Source organism: Chiloscyllium punctatum, chromosome 23 (genome assembly GCF_047496795.1).
Source record: "Chiloscyllium punctatum isolate Juve2018m chromosome 23, sChiPun1.3, whole genome shotgun sequence".
Classification (NCBI taxonomy): Eukaryota; Metazoa; Chordata; class Chondrichthyes; order Orectolobiformes; family Hemiscylliidae; genus Chiloscyllium; species Chiloscyllium punctatum.
The window spans coordinates 81,284,801-81,304,613 of NC_092761.1; the positions used below are offsets into that span (position 1 = coordinate 81,284,801).

The 19,813-nt window shown below is 41.8% G+C and overlaps 1 protein-coding gene across 1 annotated transcript in view; it reads right to left on the reverse strand.

The window, feature by feature from the left end:
• The window catches only part of sik2b (salt-inducible kinase 2b), a 141,349-nt gene extending 121,776 nt beyond the window's left edge, over positions 1-19,573 (reverse strand). The window contains exon 1 of the mRNA XM_072593267.1: positions 19,008-19,573. Within this exon, the coding sequence (XP_072449368.1) occupies positions 19,008-19,142 (135 nt within the window). The 5' untranslated portion in view covers positions 19,143-19,573. The remainder of the gene's footprint in view (positions 1-19,007) is intronic.
• Positions 19,574-19,813: the final 240 nt, after the last annotated feature.

The window sequence follows — 19,813 nt, forward strand, 5'->3', positions numbered from 1 at the left end:
ACCAGCTGGAACCTTTCCCCTCTCGCAACAAATGATAGCAATTACATGGTCACCATTAGGCTAGTTAATGTTCTGGATCTTTAGTGAATTCAAATTTTATCATGTGCCACAGTGAAACTCCTGTCTGCTGACCATTAACCCAAAGTTCTTAATCACTAAGCCAATGACATGACCACTACACAGTGAATGCCCATTTGGGAATAGTGTTGTAGACTGCATGTCGCACTGCTCAGAAAAGTTCTCATCCTGGTTTTCAAATCCCTCCACAATCTTGCCTTCGCTCCTGTAACACTGTTCCATCCCTACAAAGGGATTTTGGTGCTCTTCAATTCTGATCATGCGCACATTCCCAATTTTCATCTCTCTTAACAGGAGTCCTGGTCCTGTCTTATCTGCTTGAATCCTGAACTCAAGAGAATCATCTCCCTAAACCCTTCCTTCCCCTTTGGCAAGGAATTAACTCCAGATAAATGTGAGGTGATGCACTTTGGCAACACGCAATGATTTGGGGCCTTGGGAAGCACGTCCACCACTCCCTTAAGGTATCAGGGCAGCCGGATAAAAAAAAAGTGGTTGAAAAGGCATACGGGCAGCTTGCCTTTATTAAGGCACAGCAAGACTATTGTGAGCAGTTTTGAAATCCACATTGTAGGAGGATGCATTTGCACTGCACAGGGTGCAGAGGAGATTTACCAGGACACTGCCTGGGCTGCAGAGTTGTAGGTACAAAGAGAGTGGGTAGTCTGAGCAGTGGAGAAGAGGTAGGGGGTGGAATACGATTGAAATACATAAAAAGATGAAAGCCACTCACACGGGAGAGATCAATGAGTACGGATTTAAACGCAAGGGCGCAGGCAGTTTAGAGGGCATGTGAGGAAAAAATAATTTCACCCAGTGGTGGGAATCTAGAAATCAGAGCCTGGGAAAGGTGGTCCAGGCAGAAACTCTCTTCGCATCTGAAGTAGAGTTGGGATAACAAGATATAGAATGCTATGGGCAAAGGGCTTGAAAACTGAATTAGAGGAGTTAGGTTTGCCCAAAAATGGGCTGAAGGGCCTCATTCTGCACTGTCGACCTGTAACTCTATAAGATGCTCCTTAACAAGTTATCCTTAAAATCAACCTGGTCAGACATATTTTGACACAGCTCTGTAGCAGTTGGGAATTGAATGCTGGCCTTTTGGTCCAGAGGTCAGATTACTACCACTGCAACACCTGAACTCTCAGGACATCTCCAACATTATTCCCTTCACCAGGGTTCCAGTCATCTATCCTAATTTCACTTGTTGTTATGTAGCTCAATGTCAAATTACATTGGAAAGCAAGCCCATAAAGCACCTTCGGGACATTTCACTACATTACAGTTACTATACGAATAAAAGTGGTTTCATTTGTCAAAACTTTGCAAGGTTATAATGTTTAATTAGAATTAACACATTGCAGGAGTAGTTGTTGGGATGTGTCACAGAGAACATAGCCCCTCAGACTGTAATACTGACTTACAAGGCTAGACATTTTAGACAATTATATCCTGGGACTCCATGCTTGGAGCAGGGACTTGCTATTTACTCTTGGAGTTCACACAGGTAATTAAAAGTTATCATTGTTAAGTTGACATTGCTTGGGTTCATACAGCTGTCAGTTAAGAGATTACAGATGTGTTGGCTCTGAGATTTGTTTTTCCAATGAGTTACTTGGACCCCTTACACTTGCAACATGAATGTGAGGGTGACACTTGAAATGTGTCAGGCAGGAAACAAGATTCACTATTTCGACACAACATAGCATGTTCTGCACAAAAACAAGCCATTTTAGCCTGACAGGTTTATGCCAAACATTTAGGCTGCAGACAAGCCTTCTCACCCAAAACACTCAATGTAGTTCATCATGCAATGACCCAACTTCCCACTGCATGAATATAGATCAATGCATGTGTTAAAACTCTCCTCTAATGCAGAGAGATTGCCCGCAAACGCAACTACTTATTCAGAGTTGCACATATATATGTTTGTCTGTTAAGAGTCCTTCTGCAGCACTGCAATGTTTGACTGACAGACTTGCTTGGCTAGCTGTACATTACTCAGCACTCGAATGTTCTCAACTGTAAAAAGAAATGCAAAAATAAAAAAAAAAGAGACTTCCCATTCAATCGTATTTGGCTCAAGTGGTTTCACTCTTGACAATAAAGTATTGAGTTCACTGAATGCATCCATTGCTTCATTTAGAAGCAAATCTCGCAGCTCAGAGGCAACTGTAGAATAGTTCAACAAGACAACAAAAACAAATCGCCCAAGTTTGTTCTTGGCTAATAGACTGAAATAAACTTTGCGTTGCCTGTTCTGTACATCAGATCATTTGTTGAAATCCAGTGAGCAACCACAGTTTGTGCAGATTTGCATGATCTGTAAATGCTATTTTCTCTGTTTCTCTCAGAGTGGCATGATTGCATTGGGGGTCAAGAAAAAGACAGAGGGGGTAGGAGAGAAGAGACAAGGTGGGAAGAAAGATACACTTAGTCATGATGTTATGGTCACCCTGTTTGTCTGATAGACTTTAGGGACAAGCAAGCCTTTTACTGCCAGTCAACTTCCTAATGCTCATATGAATTTGACATTGACATGAGTGTGTTAGGAATTCAAACATACTCCTTTTATAAATCTCATCCCATCACACGGTGTTCAGTTCAGCACAATTGCAGTTGCTTAATAATTTGTCCAGCAGATAAGCAGGGGGCACATAAATACCCTTTGGATAGCGAATCACAGGACTGTTTACAGTAAAATAAGGTCATTCAGTCCATCCTTTCGGTTCCAGCCCTCCAAAGGATTAACATTAAGTAAAATCCTCAGTGAGTTTTGAGTTAATTTGTGATCTCAATACACATGAAAAACCTAGAAACCTTGTTTAGATCTGACTGTTTCTAAGGCCTTTGTCCAACGTGGCAATACAATTTTTTAAATCATTTTTACTGTGTGATTTTCATTCAAGTGCTTTTCTGCAAATTGGCTCCCTTCCCCACACAGGTGAAAAAAAGTGCATTATTTTCAAAATAGAAAGTGATTCCCACTGTAAAACCACAGCTGAATAAAAACGTGCAATCTAGGTGCTGTCCTTCTGCTCTTACATCTGAAGATGGGACACACACTGACATCTTGCCCTAAAACCAATCACTGGGGCACTGAAGAGGAGCTTTAATATCTTGTAAAGGACATTTACGTCACTGGGTGAAATATCAAGCGATATCTTTGGAAGTCAGGAGACCAGGCATACATAGCGACATGACCTTCAACTATTAAAAGTTGGTTTTAAAAAAAAAACACAAGATTATTTCACGGAATACAAAATGGAACACATGCCAACAATGCAACTTTGTTCCAGTGTTTTATGAGCCTTTTTCAATCATTACTTAAGATAAAAAGATTGACAGAGGGCAAGAGGGAAAAGAAACAAAAGGCCTCAGAATGATCCGTCAGTAAGATAAGCGCATTCGCCATAAAGAATGGAGTTATGAGAATTACAGATAACGCTCAAGTTGACTTTTCTCTACACCCTAGTCAGGCGGTTAGAAACATTATGCTAATTTGTTTCTCTTGAAAGAAAGGAAGACTAATCTCACTCAGCCTGCCTGCACCATCACTGGGTTCTATATGAAGAGCAAAGCTTGCCAACAGTGGCCTGGTGGGGCAACTGCAATAACCCAAACTAATCAAAGCTACGCTGGGGTGAAACAACCACTCCCTCAAATGGAATTGCTTGTGCACAGTTTTTGCTAATACACCACGTGAAATGAAGCAATTTATTTCAGAGTTATAACACTCGGGTAATTTCGTTTGAGGCTGTTGGTCTTTGCAGTTACCAGCCACCCCCCCTCAGATTGATACCAAAGTGACTGCAAGGCAGAACTCGCTATGTATGACCAAGGAGTTGTGTGAATTGCTACTACAGAACAGCCAGAATTAGATCACATGCCTATTAAACATACAGGATAGTACTGTTACCTGCCTTTCTGGTTTGAGTGATACGTATAACGTACAGCAGACACCTCAAATCCCTCTGGAGTAAGCTCATTGACAGTACCTCCACAAACTTCTGCCAACCCCAGAGGGTAACCCAACATCAGCGTCTATCCAGGCAAAACACTGACTACAGTGACTCGATCAGCTGGATTGGTTGGGCCACCCAACTGCTGTGCCTGACTCAAGACTCTTGAAACAAAAAGATCCTTACTCAGACCTTCCTCACAGCAAGGCCATCCACAAAGCCCCTCTGAAAAAGACAACATTCTCACTGAGTCTTGGAGTCTCATGGCCAAGACCGTCCAAACTGGAGAAGCAGCATCCAAGAAGGTGCCAACCATTACGCATGTGGGAAGCCAAGCACAAAGAGCAGAAGGTGTGTGTGAAAACCCACGCATCCCCATCCACCTGCGTCAAAAACAATACCACGAGCCCAAAGAGGTGGTGGGGCTGAGGCGGGGGGGGGGGGGTGGATTTTAGGGACCATTTCAAATCATCTCCAGAGCCAAAAAAGGACAGCTGATAGCATCTGGCAACTAACTCTGTCTATGCCTCTCAATTTTATACACCTCAAAATCATACTCCCCCCCTCCAAGGAAAACAAACTCAGCCTATCCAATCTCTCTACATGACTGGCAACATCCTGCTGAATCTCCAGTACAATAAATGTGGTGACCAGAAATGCACTCAGTATTCCACATGGGCCCTAACCAATGTCTTATAAAAAGGAGTAACAAGATTTCCTTGCCCTTACATTCAACACCCTGGTTAATGAAGGGAAGTATCCCATAGGTCTTCTTCACCAGCCTGTCTACCAGTACTGACACCAAGGGATCTATAAACTTGCACACCAAGGCCGTTTTGTTCCTCAGTATCATAGAATGCCTATAATATGGCAACAGGCCATTTGACTCATCCAGTTGTCCGAAGAGCATCCCACCCAGACTCACTGTTCTACCTTATCCCTATATCCCTGCATTTCTCATGGCTAACACACCTAGCCTTCACCTTCCTGAACAGTGGGCAATTTAGTATGGCTAAAGCACCCAACCTGCACATCTTTCGACAGTGGGAGGAAACGCCCACAGACACAGGGAGACTGTGAAAACTCCACAAAGTCAGTCAGTCTCCTGAGGCTGGAATTGAACCTGGCTCCCTGGTGCTGAGACAGCAGTGCTAACCACTGAGCCACCATGCTGCCAAAGTACTCCTTAGGGTGTAACAACAGCGCCCAGGCAGGGACTTAAAGCGCAGGCCCTCTGATTAAAATTCCAATGCTCTACAAACAGAGGTACCCAGACTCCCTAAGATGGGACATCTACTGGAGAAGTACTTGCTCAATTAAAGAGGATTAAAATGTAATTTGCAAACTGTCCTATCACGTCATTGAAATAGTTTATTATTTTGTTGGGAAGCAGTGATTCATTACAGAGCTGGTAAAAGCAGTGTCTCAGTGAGCTGCACAGACTTTGGTGCTCACTGGGTGGTTTTGGGTGGGTGTGGGGGGCCAGGAATGACTACACCCACACCAACCTGAAACATTAACTCTTTCTCCTTCCACAGAGGCTGTCAGGCCTCTTTAGTATTTCAACCATTTTTTCCCTTGTGAACATCACACAGTCTTTCCTGCTCCTAGTTTAGGTTTAATTTGGGTGCTCATATTGACCAAAGTTCGGAGGTACATGTCATTTGATGCCTTGGAGTAGGTATCCATGTATGAAGTTCTGGCGGGGTCACAATTGGTGTTATACACACTACTCTGAATTAACAGCTTACTGCCTAGGTCAATACGATAACAACGGGTACTGGAACTCAAAAGGTTGTTAAGAGCATGAAGCAATACACGAATGAAAATTCTGCTTCTCTCTCTAGATGTTACCAGACCTGTTGAGCATGTTTCAGCATTTTCTAATTTTACCCCAGTATGAGACGCTGGTCTCCAGGGAGTAAATTAGTGAATTTAAAAAAAAGCTTTAAAAAAAATAAAATTTTTAAAAGACAGACTTTTTTTTAAAAAAAACCTTTTCTCTGAAAATTCCAATTTTCAGGATGTAACACCTTTTAAAAACATGTAAACATTCTGGTGCTGTTTCAAATTTAAAAGTTCAAGCGGGACAGAGAGATATTATTTTCCCAGCTACTGGAAATAAGAACAAAGAGACACAGTTTAAGAGAATTATCACATGGGTTATCAGAGCAATGGAATGCCTTACCATATGCCACCATAGAAAAGGAGTTTATAGCATTTCAGAAAAAAGTCTGAAGAGTTTTAAAAGAAAGAAAAGAATACAGGAGTAAAATATTAGAGGACAGACTAAAGGAGATAGTTTCAATTGAAGAACTAGCATAGGCATAAATGGACAAATGGCTTCCTTTTGTTCTGGTATTTATGATAATCAAGGTCAGACATTAGGAACAAAATCACCAAAATATGAACCTGGCATTCAGGTTTCCAAAAGAATGCAGTTTTTCCCAAATCTGTGAATGGGCATTAATAGCCAAGATACTAAACCACACTCCACTTCAGGATTGTTGACACTCAGCTTCCTTAACTGAACACACTGGTTGATCCATGCATCAGCTTGAAGTGAGGGTGCAACTGCCCAATCTTTAACAAAGCACTAAGTTCACTGTTTTAGTCCTCAATTCCTTCTTCTCTTCTGGTTTTACCCAGAACTTAAAAACTGAACTGAACAAATACTCTTGGCCTGCCTGCTCAAACTCTCATTGCCTCATATAGATTTGAACAAAGACGTTTTTAAAAAAAAGGTCAAGTTTTAAATTTGTGGTTCCAGTTTGGCCAGGGTCTTCATCGCAGACAAGAGAGAAAACACTAAGCTGAGCTTTCAAGTTTAAAATGTGTCTATTTCCTACCTGTACTCTTTAGAATAAGATAAAAGAAGTAGGAGATGAGATAATCTGTGGATGCAGAATGGTTTGGCTCCTCTGCCAAAAGTTAAAATCACAAAGTTTGTCCAAAAGTTCTGAATTGCAACACATTGAACCAAGTCTCTCATTATTGTACAGAAGCCAAATACAATCACCCTCTTCCTAACCCTAACCACAGATTGCTGAATTTTGCTTTTTATGAACAAGTATATGGAATCACGCAATCCCACTACCACTTAAATGGGGATGACATTACTCTGTGGGGCAATGGATTGGAAACGGCTACAAGAAAAATTACTCATCCTGGAATTCTGGACAATGAAATGGTATTAGTCGTTTCAGTCACGGAGCCGTTGCTCTGCAGATTACCCAATGAGCAAATCGAAAGATGCAACATCACAAAAGTAGCATATACATTTTTAAAATATAGTACTGTACATTTAACACTTAGTTCAGGTTGTATATATTTGTTCATCAACAGAAAATGGGATGCCCTTCCATATGAAGGATTGTATAAACCTCTGTTTGCTTTTTGACTTGCCCGACAGCTTATATATCTGACAAGGGCTGGGAAGGAACTGGTCATGATACACCAGGCATCAGAAGGATAGAATCATAGAATCCCTACAGTGTGGAAACAGGCCCTTCGGCCCAACAAGTCCCACCCAAACCTGTGCCTCAATTACTCTACATTTACCCCTGATTAATGCACCTAACCTACACATCCCTGAACATAATGGGACAATTTAGCATGGCCAGATTGCCTAATGTGCACATCTTTGGATTGTGGAAGGAAACCAGAGCACCTGGAGAAAATCCACACAGACACTGGGGGAATGTGCAAACTCCACACAGACAGTTGCCCCAGGCTGGAATCAACATTAACTCAGTTTCTCTCCATATAGATGCTGCCAGGTGAGTGGACTCTCTCCAGCATTATTGTGTGTTTGCATTTATGATCTCTCATGTCCAATTGTCCCAAAATTCCACTTTCTGGTCACCCTGTTATCAGAAGAATATTATTAAGCTAGAGAGGGTTCAGAAGAGATTTACCAGGATGTTGCCAGATATAGAAGGTTTGAGTTATAAAGAAAGGCTGGATAAGCTGGGACTGTTCTCCACTGGAGCATTAGGAGGTTGAGATGTGACTTTATTGAGGTTTATAAAATCATGAAGGGTGTAGACAGGGTTAATGGTGGGTGTCTCCCCGGAAGAGGGGGCAAAATTTTTGAGGCGAGAGGAGAGAGATTTTCAAAAGACATGAGGGACAATTTTTTTTCCCCCCACAGAGTAGGGTTTGCATGTGGAATGAACTTACTGATGAACTGATGGATGTGGGCACAGTTGCAACGTTTAAAAGAAACTTAGGTAAGTACATGAATAGAAAAAGGTTTGGAGAGATATGGGCCTGGAGCAGGCAAGTGGAACTAATTTAGTTTGAAATAATGTTCGGCATGGACTGGTTGGTCCAAAGGGTCTGTTTCTATGCTGTATGACTGTATGGTTGCTAAATTAGAAGTTCAAGGGTCCACCCAAAGTAGGCAATGGATGCCTTCCTTATACTTAAGAGGTTCCTCACTCCTGTCTCAAGCTCAGTTTGCACTCCATTCACTGTGTTCCTGGGTTGCATGTTGCTACGGCTGTGGACACTGAAGTAAAGTCTACTTTAGAACAATTTTGTGCATCGGGGAGCCAGGGTTACACAGGAATGTTGCAGGCCAGGGTTAGGGTCAGTCAAGGTTGACTTTGCCTGCTGTCTGACAGGAAAAAATGTAAAGAAAAATACAACCACTGCAGTAAAATGGTGATCTTGGGCAGGGATCCCGTTGGGAAGTTGTGAAACCCAATCATGAAAATTGGGAGTAGAATTGATAGGAAACCGGTCAGAGACATCATGACTAACAGACTTGAACAGCTGATGTGAAAAGATTCAGAAGCAAAATCACCAGTTGTTTTTTTTTGAACACCAGAGTAATATGACACTGGTTGCAAGACCAACTACCCACTGAGGTAAATGAACTTTTGGAACAGCTTTTCTCAAATTTGAGCTGCGCCCAAAACTTCCCCACTGGAGTTGGCTTCAACATTTATGACCTGAATCACTTCATCAGAAATCAGTACCATAAAATCTCATATTATTGCTTTGATGGAAAAGGTGATGTGAGCTTGGCTTCTCAGCTCCCGTCACGAAACCCTTGATCTCTGCCAGGGGGAACAGAACTAACCAATCCTCCAACTCCTCGTAGACGCGAAGGGAATTGGCGAGAGAAAGAGATTGAGTGGTGTGGGGAGCACAAGCCAATGGATGCAGTTGGTGGGGTGAAGCGGAGAATGAAGCGGTTGCTAATCCATGGACGTTCTCACGAAGAGCTCAGTCTCTGTTTGAAATGACTCCTTTATCATGTCACCAGAGACCTGTTCTGTTCATTGAAACCATGAGCTTACTGATGAGTGCTGAGAAAATGTAAGTTGGAAATCAGCTTATTGGAAGGCAGTGAAATGGAAAAAGAGTGACATTGACTTGGCCAATTTAAGTGCCCGTCCATCCAGTTTTCACCAGTTAAAGGGATAACATCTACAAGGATGGTTAATGCTAAGATGAGTGTGAGAGAGAAATACAGGTACATTCAATATTCATCTCAATACAAGACAAACTTCCATAATATCAACCATGTCAAACTACTGTAGAAAGATAGGACAGATCAGAATCTCCTGGCACTGGTCACTTCCTAAAAAGCTGCAAGCTATCTTTGCAAGATCCATTCTCGTCTCCTTCCTATCGCAAAGAGGTTGTGAAACTTGAAAGGGTTCAGGAAAGATTCACAAGGACGCTGCCAGGGCTGTAGGACCCGAGCCACAAGGAGAGGCCAAACAGGCTAGGGCCGCCCCCCCACCCCCCGAGTGCAAGAGGCTGAGGGATGACCCCACAGGAGGTTCACAAAGTCATAAGGGGCATAGACAGGACAAATAGACAAAGTCCCCTCCCCGGGGTGGGGGCGTCCAGAACAAGAGGGCACAGGCCCAGGGCGAGAGGGAAAGATACAAAGAGAGACCCAAGGGGCAACCCCCCCCATGCAGAGGGTGGCACGCGTGTGGAATGAGCTGCCAGAGGAAGCAGTGAAGGCTAGCACAATAGTGGAGTCCTGATGAGAAACATCAGGAAAACAGATCCCCATTTATTCTTCATTATCTGCACAAGTTCTTCAGTCCTGCAATCAGTTCACAGGAAAATGAGATAACTTTCATCTATTAAAACAAACATGTTTTAATCTTGAGGATAATGCCAGACCATCAACTCCAAACTCTTCTGCATTATACATCCCTCCCTTTATGGTTGACGTGCACAGGTAAGCAACCCCATATCATCTAAATGCCAATTTCAGAAAACCATTGAACATTAACGTGATTACAACCTTGCTTTGATTTCCATTTCACAAACTCAATTGAGTTTTTTTTGAAGAAATAACAAAGAAGATGGAGGGCAGAGCAGTAGATGTGATCTATGTGGACTTCAGTAAGGGGTTTGACAAGGTTCCCCATGGGAGACTGATTAGCAAGGTTAGATCTCACAGAATACAGGGAGAACTAGCCATTTGGATACAGAACTGGCTCAAAGGTCGAAGACAAGAGGGTGGTGGTGGAGGGTTGTTTTTCAGACTGGAGGCCTGTGACCAGTGAAGTGCCACAAGGATCAGTGCTGGGCCCCCTACTTTTTGTCACTTACATAAATTATTTGGATACGAGCATAAGAGGTACAGTTAGTAAGTTAGCAAAATGACACCAAAATTGGAGGTGTAATGGACAGCGAAGAGGGTTACCTCAGATTACAACAGGATCTTGACCAGATGGACCAATGAGTTGAGAAGTGGCAGATGGAGTTTAATTCAGATAAATGAGAGGTGCTGCATTTTGGGAAAGCAAATTTTAACAGGGCTTATACACTTAATGGTAAAGACCTAGGGAGTGTTGCTGAACAAAGAGACCTTGGAGTGCAGGTTCATAGCTCCTTGAAAGAAGAGTCGCAGGTAGACAGGCTAGTGAAGGTGGCGTTTCGTATGCTTTCCTTTATTGGTCAGAGTATTGAGTATAGGAGTTGGGAGGTAATGTTGCGGATTGCGTGCAATTCTGGTCTCCCTCCTATCGGAAAGATGTTGTGAAACTTGAAAGGGTTCAGAAAAGATTTACAAGGATGCTGCCAGGGTTGGAGGATCTGAGCTACAGGGAGAAGCTGAACAAGCTGGGGCTGCTTTCCCTGGAGCAGAGGCTGAGGGGTGACCTTATAGAGGTTTACAAAATTATAAGGAGCATGGATAGGATAAATAGACAAAGTCTTTTACCTGGGGTCAGGGAGTCCAGAACTAGAGGGCATAGGTTAAGGGTGAGAGGGGAAAGATATAAAAGAAACCGAAGGGGCAACTTTTTCCACACAGAGGGTGGAATGAGCTGCCAGAGGATGTGGTGGAGGCTGGTACAATTGCAACATTTAAGAGGCATTTGGATGGATATATGAAGAGGAAGGGTTTGGAGGGATATGGGCCGGGTGCTGGCAGGTGGGACTAGATTGGGTTGGGATATCTGGTCGGCATGGACAGGTTGGACCGAAGGGTCTGTTTCCATGCTATACATTTCTATGACGCTATTAGAAAATTCAACAAATATGCTGAATAATTTTGGGCTAGAAATAAAGACATGGATATGTTATATGCAGTTACCAGCCTAATTTCAAACCCCATCTACAGAATTACCTTAGCAATTTGTAGTGTACAGTATTTATAATAGGTATTTATATTCCCACACAAAGATACAGCAGTTTTGTTTGCATTGACAAGAGATTGCACTAACATGGTTGGAGAGAAATAAAGTCAGATATTGGAACTAGTTACTTCATTCAGCGCAATTAACTTCACTTCATTGATAGTAATTTTCTTTCAGCTGATTAATGACACATGCATTGAATCATGTAGCTCTTTGCCTGATTGACAGCTTCGCATGCCACAAATCTAGATAGAGTTCGCTCAGCAAATAAACCACAAACAGCTTTGTAACCTGCTCCTAACCACTCAAACATTTCAACCAGGACATTCATTACTATTCCAACTACCCATCAAAACCTGTACTGCCATTCTCACATTCTGATCACTTAATCTGAAGTGTCAACATCCCTTCTCCCCAGCACACCCCAATCCCCCATCCACATTTCACGTGTGTGTCTACACTCGCAAGATTAGCTTGCCTTCTTTCCATGGATGCTGCCTGACCCGCTGTGGTCTCCAGCACTTTTTTGTCTTCAGTACACATTCCAGCATCTGCAGAACTTAGAACTACATTAAATTGGCTGGCTGAGTGTTGTACAAAGCCACTCCAGTTGCAATCAAGGCAGCATGCAACTAAGTCATAGATCAGGTTTGATTGTCAGCTTCTGTTGATCTTTGATAAGACAACAGTAGGGGTGCTATGACTGACCTTCCTGCCTAGGTATCCTGATGTGAGAAAGGAGATCTTGCTCTTGTTTACCACACAGTAATCTCTGTCAGAAAGAACACAGGATCAAACCCAAATGTAATCCCCAATGATCCAACAACACGACCATGTGAAATTTAATCCTATGACTGTTACATCATACAAGGATGATGAGTGGTCAGTGTTGGACTGGGCTGGAAAAATAAAACTATTGGACTAGAACATGGTGTTGAGAGATTCTGAACATCAAACAAGGAAACAATTCAGCTCATTACATCTTATAAAAGGACATGAATATAAACCAAGCCGTTCCCTCATCATCTCCTTGTTGTCATGCAATTTTCTCTTCAGATGATAATTGCCCAACTCCTTTTGAAATCAATGTTCAAATCTGCCTCCATCACTCCCTCAGGTAATGTACCCCAGATCCTAAACACTGCATAAGAACGGATTGTCCCCATGTCACCCCTGGTTATTTTGCCAATCACCTTAAATTGGATAGTAGCCATGATTTGGAGATGCCGGTGTTGGACTGGAAGGAGCGTCACTCTGAAAGCTAGTGTGCTTCCAATTCAACCTGTTGGACTATAACCTGGTGTTGTGTGATTTTTAACCTTTGTACACCCCAGTCCAACACCGACATCTCCAAATCATGACCTTAAATTGGTGTCTGCTGGTTCATGCCAGTGGAAATAGTTTTCTCCTGGTCTACAATGCCCAGATACTTCATGACGTCAAGCACCCATATTGAATGTTATGTCAACCTTCAAGGAAAACAGCTCAGTTTTGCCATTCTACACACAAAAAGTTTCTCATTACTAGAAATACTCTTGTAAATATTTTCTGCATCCTTTCCAATGCCTTCAACATGCTTCCATAAAGTGGTTTCCAGAACTGGACAGAAAATTCTAGTTGAGGCCAAAACAATGTTTTATTAATCTTCACACCAGAAACTAACCCTAGGAGTCCACATCCTTTTTCAAAAACAAAATAATTTATGCCTCTGCATTAAAGTGTTTAGAACTTTCAGTATTATACAATTTGCGAAAAAGGAATAGGATTAGAATGGATTGCAGTTAGAGAGAAAACAGACCTCAGGTAGAAATAGTTGCACTCAATGCAATTCTACCACCATCTTCCATAAGAATGTATTCTCAGGATATCTACTTTCAAAATTGTTTTCAAACAAGCCTTTTTCTGAAATAAAAATTAGTTTGCATGTTGCTTCTGCACAGGTTTGAACCTAACTTAAGTATAAATCATTGGTGCTTACCATCTTGATTTGATTTGACTTATTGTAGTCACATACGCCCAAGCAGAGTGAGAAGCTTTGTTTTGTGAGCAGTACAGGCAGATCACAGCAAGCAAGGACACACAAATCATAGGGTGCTTAAACAGTATTAAGGTATACAAGTTTACAGCTGCACAGGAAGTGGCAAAGCAAGATCAATTTTATTTGAAGTTAGAGAGGTCCATTTTGCAGTCTAATAACAGCAGGGAAGAAGCTGTTCTAATTTCGGACAGCCACAACTTTGTTATCACAACCTTTCTACATACGCTCCTTATTTCAATCCCACTGTCTATTACATCTACTACCCAGCTTGAGTTTGAATATTATTCTGTGACTTTGGAGCAACAGGATTCCAAACAACAAATCCATGGGAATCACTTTGAAATATGTTCTTTTAAAGTTGCGCACACACAATTTAAATAAAGCATGATCGGAACAAAGTTTCTGAAAATTTACACTTTTCTTATATGCATGGTTTAGAGAAAAAAAAAGGTCTGTGACATTCAAAATTGAAAATATTCCAAATTATATTCTAAATTAGTTAGATGAAACAAGCTGTAACATAATAATTGATTCACTAATCAATGAGATATGAAGAATATATATTTCCCATTTCTGATCCGCTAATTTGAGCTTGCTGGTACGCTGCATCTACATACACTGACCAAACCACTAAACAAGAAAGGGTTTGGAGGGATATGGGCCAGGCGCTGGCAGGTGGGACTAGATTGGGTTGGGATATCTGGTCGGCATAGACGGGTTGGACCGAAGGGTCTGTTTCCATGCTATACATCTTGATGACTCTATGACAGTGACACTAGGGTCCAGTAAACTGCTGTGGAGAAAATATTTCAACATTGCCCAGTTACTTCCCAAACAGCCTGCTTTGCTGGTGCATAAAAATGACTTAAAAATTGTGTTTCCTTTGCCCCTGTGGATTTAAAACATGTGCAACTTAACTGAAGGACCGATTGTTTTCAGCAATTTGCTGTCACAAGCTCACCACGTTTGAACGAGGGAATGTCTTTTTATATGACCTTTTAACCCAGCACAAACAGAATATGGTTAAAAGCAAGATTCTTTATTGAACAGTAACATACCCCTTTCCTCACAAATTTACAGAATTAATTGCAGGAGACAGGAGTAATGCAATAATTCTTTTTACAGCACCAGATGAAATTGTATTGCAGTTTGTACCTTGTACAGTCCAAGAAAATCTAACTCTTGGTAATATACAGCACAGTACTCAAGCAGATTAAACATGCTTGAATCCACACTTATATCACATAACATTGTCGGTAGTTTAATTTACTATCTCCATTCTATTTTCAATTCACTTGGGGTCGTGCGGGTCACTGGCTGGGAAGCATTTATTGCCCATCCCTAGTTGCCCTTGAGAAAATGGTGGTAAGCTACCTTCTTAACCGTTGCAGTCAATATGCTGTAGGTAGGTTCGCAACACCGTTAGGGAGAAGATTCCAGAATTATGTCCCAACAACACTGAACAAGCAGTGATATATTTCCAAGATTGGATGGTGAGTAGCTTGGAGGGGAACATACATGGCAATTTAACTTGCACATTCCAGGCCACAGGAAGAGACTAGGTCCTACTACAAGATTTTCAAAAAACACATTCCTTTTAGCATTCTAGTATTAATATAAATTTTGTATTTAGATTTATATTTTCAACTACATGGGATTTTGACCTGGAGAAAAGTGAATTATTTCAGTTTTAAATTTGGAAATGTCTTTGAGAAATTTTGCATGCAACATGAGGGGCACGCCCACAAGACTAGGACTCAGAGAGTCTGTGGCCCCAGGCTGAGGTTGCCCAAGAATACATGTCTTAATCCCAGAGGCTGGTCCCAGAGGGGCGATAGAAACAAAAGCCACTAGACATAGAACTCTCCTCATTACGGATTCCCCACAGTAACAATTAACTATCCTTTGTTGCCTTAAGGACTCTTCCAGCTGTTGATAGCGTTCAACTTTGAAAGACTAGAGGAAAATTCCACTCCTGCAGCATTTTAAAATATAGAAGCTAACTAGATGCATTGAAAACATAGGGCTGTGCAGAAAAGTGACCAACATTTGCGCACACTTTTTGCAATACCGGTCTTGCATTGTAGGCAAGGGAATTTTGCTTTTATACCCTGAACTATTCCAATTGAAGGATAATCCCCAATTTACAGATCTGCCTTCATTTGTTCAACGATTTACAGATTGAAGAAAATGATGTCCCAGGTACAAGTAATGGGAAAGAGGAGAAAAATCACTCAAATGTAAAGCCCTCGTGCCATATCAGATTCAGATAATAAACAATTTTTGCACTTATATGCAATTCAACTGTAACTTTAAATTAACATTGTTCCTATATTAACCCCTATATAAAATGGAGATGGAAATCCTGCATATCTTGCATAAATCAATTTTAGCCCATGAACATCCGGCTGAAATTCACGCTCATGGTGTTAAACGATTGGGCAGTGGGGTTGATATAAATAGTACATATACATTCCTACTGCAAAAATAAAACCGAAAAACATCGAACCAGATCAGACAAAAATGTGAACACAATTGAGAGCCCTTTTTAAAAAAGGTGCCTCCTCACTCCTTAACGATATTGACTATGTTGCTGCGTGTTTCTTGCCGATAAGATGCAATCATTCAGAAAAGTACGGGGGTTGGTGACATCTTTCACAGGTCAACTTTACATCCTCGGGCATTCCTGGTCATTATAAGTTTTGCGAATAAATACTTCTGCAAAACACTGTGGAGCTTCACTGCTCATGTTTTAAAGGGATGGCTGCACTTTCATTCTCGCTGAGTCTGGTCCCTTCATTCCAATCATCTTTTGAGATGATCCAAATTAAAGAGTGCGTTTGATGTGTTCCACTCAACCAGAGACAGCATCTTTTGTTTAAAACAAGGGTGATGGGGGGTGACGGATGGGGAGAGAGAAAGAGAGAGAGAAAACAAGCATTTGGAACACTCAGGTAACGTGAACACTCCCACCCACTGGTGACAAATTGAAACAAAGCGACTGCACCTTTTAATATAGAAACACTTGACAGTTACATTGAATTTTCAGCCTGTCTGGAAAGGAAGGCTGCAGTTTTATCATGAAACCCCAAGTCGCACGTGAAAATCTAAACTCATTTTAGCCACATGAACTTGAAAATTTATCGGACTTAAATATAAAAGTTGATCGTTTCTCCCAATTCACAAAATTGCCATAAAATTCGTGAGAACTCCCAATCCTGTCAATGCAATTTTTAAAAAAAACTTTTCAAAGTGAGAGAGGTTTCAAGAGGTTGTTTTTTTTTCCCTGCAGTTTTGAATTCAGAAAGTTTGGAGTCAAATTTGCACTGTAATGTGTCGCTATACACCTCAGTATCTCCATCAATTATTGAGAGGGGTTCTACCCGTTGGAAATCTGAGCGCCTCCCAAGGATCTCATCCTCTCAATCATCAAAATACCCTGTGCGTTAAACAACAGTCCCAATGTAATCCTCACCTGTAAACAAATTGCAAAGCCTGGGAGAGACGCGTATAACAAGCAATATTTCAATCCCCTGTGCGTGCCTTTACTATAACAAATTGAATATCATGTTTAAAAAAGGTCAGTTTAATATGGCGAACTGGCCAGACATATGAGCTCATTAAAAATGTATGAACACAATGTTCAAATCCCTTAGACAGAAGGTTTCACAAAAGTAACTTTGTTTTATTCCAAACTCTGTTGGAAAGTGTAATTTTCACATTATAGTTAAAGCAGCAGCCTGTGACACAAGGAAAATCAATTTAACAGAGTTACATAGCGTCTAATATCCCAGAACTGACATTAAAAACGTTTTACTGACCGACGTCCGCCCCCTTCCCCAAAAACATCATTTGTCCCACAAGTTTTAGCCAGACTCGACCTCTCTATCATTAGAAATTCTCTCGCTCCTAGGCACCACAGAACCCAGTAAAAACAAATCTTCTCGCACAACTGTTCCTTACAACCTGCAGTACGACTCATTCTAAAGTTCGTTGAAGTATCGTCCCGCAGAGGTTTAAAACGCGAGGATTTTTTAAGTCATCGTTTTATTTCTCATCTGGCAAGGTTAACTACGATCGAAGCCAATTTATCCCCGTTCGAGCGTCGGGGAAATTGATTTTGTCACAAGGGGATCAGCAGTCCGTCCAGAATTCCAAAAGCGGCACTCGGCCTAAAAAGTGGACCATCATTTCTACTGAGTAAATTGTCTCCGAAGAGACTACAACAGCTTCCACTTGCTAAAATCATTTTAACTTGCTACATTACTGGATACATGAGTACAATACAGGGTAGACAATTTTAAACATTGTTGCCTTTAGCCTCATTATTGCAAAATAACCGCCTTATGTTACGTACTGACGTACAAAGAAAACAAAACCAGACAATTTTCGAAGTCAATTACATTTTATATCACGCCAAGAGGTGATTGACTTCAGGATGACTGTCAAACATTAACAGTTTGGACAACTGGATACAATAAAAAAAAGCGAAATTAGGAACAATATTATCTGAAACTAAAATTTAACAAGTTATGCTTTTGAGCCCAAAATAAATGCATTTCATTGTTATACTTTGGTAAAGGACTCGGCGGAACCCTTTCCAGATCTTGAATTCACCGACACAATTACGCATCGCTCTTTGCGACAACAAAAATCTACCTATTGCTGAAGGTGACTGTGTACTGGAGGGAAGAGCGAGCAAGCCATTGCCAAAAGACCAACGTGCATGTGCTCAGAATTAGTGTTTCCAATACAGACAGATAATCCATACATTTACAGAAAAACTCAAAAACTGCCAACACATTGCAATGCAGGGAGCACCGAAATAAAAAAAAATACACGACTTCCCATGTTAACATGTGCAAATGATCTGAGTGTGCCCCTTTTGCAGAGAGAACTTGGCAGCTCTGAATTGAATGTCCCTGGCACGAGCAGACACACGACCGAATATGAACCAGGGTTTGCATCTGCTGCTCAAACACCGCGGCTGAGGAATTCAGAGAGACTCAATCCCAGTCCAAACCTGAAGCCCAAACACTTTCAGAAGCAAGAACGCAGGGGGGGAAAAAACGCGGTTTGTCGCAAGTGTATGTTTGGAGGGTGGGGGAAGCACGTTCTTTGAGATTTTTTTTATATATAAAATGAAAACTCCTTAGAGACATGCCTCCCAACCCCAGTCTACTATCCTCGTTTTTTTTTGTCCCCCTAACCTCATTCGGCTGCGATAGTCTCCTTCCCCTTTTCCGTCGACACATACACAGAAGCACACAAAAGGCTGGATGCATTTTATTTAAAAATTCCCCCGCTTACCTCGGTCTTGGTGATGCGGTGTCTGGCCAGCTTGACGACGGCGAAATTCCCTTTACCTAGAGTACGCTCGATATCGTAGAAACCCACCCGCACAGACGCCCGATGCAGTTGACTCGGGCAATCCGCCATGACCATGCTGGGAGCCGGTATAACACAGCTACTGCACTCATATACACAACACTGGACCCAAAACAACAAACACACCAAAGTAAGTTTCTCTCATGTGTGCGTGTTTGTGGTGGGGGGGGGTAAGCAAAAAAAAATATTAATTTTGAAAAACAAAACAGGATCTAAGAAATGGTCAAAGGATACTTTAAGGAAGATTTGTGTGTGTGTGTGTGTGTGCATGAGGGGGGGGGGGTGGAAAGAAGGAAGCAAAATAAAAAAAAAAGGTGGGTGGAGGGCGGGATACTGAGTAGTCTCAACCCCGATCTAAGAGGCAACAAAAGGGAAATAAGGTTCTAAGGTCCCGGTCGTTGCAGGAGAAATCATTGCTAGCCTGGCTGACGCATATTGACGTAAAAAACTCCGGACTAATGTGTGCAGAAGGCGGGTTCTGGAGCTTTTTCTCACAGCCCTGCGAATTTATCTCCATAGCAACCCTATCCACCTTTTACGTCAGAGACAGCCACTTCTATTCTCGAGGTTGTCAACTTTGAAGTCTAAATACTGCCACAGTGCTGCTGCTGCCCGTACAGAATGTGCTCCCTCTCTCTCTCTCTCACACACACACACACACAGAGGATTCAACACCTAAAGCAGGGGAGTTTCTGCTCTGATTTCACGTCTGCTGCCTCTTCGGAGAT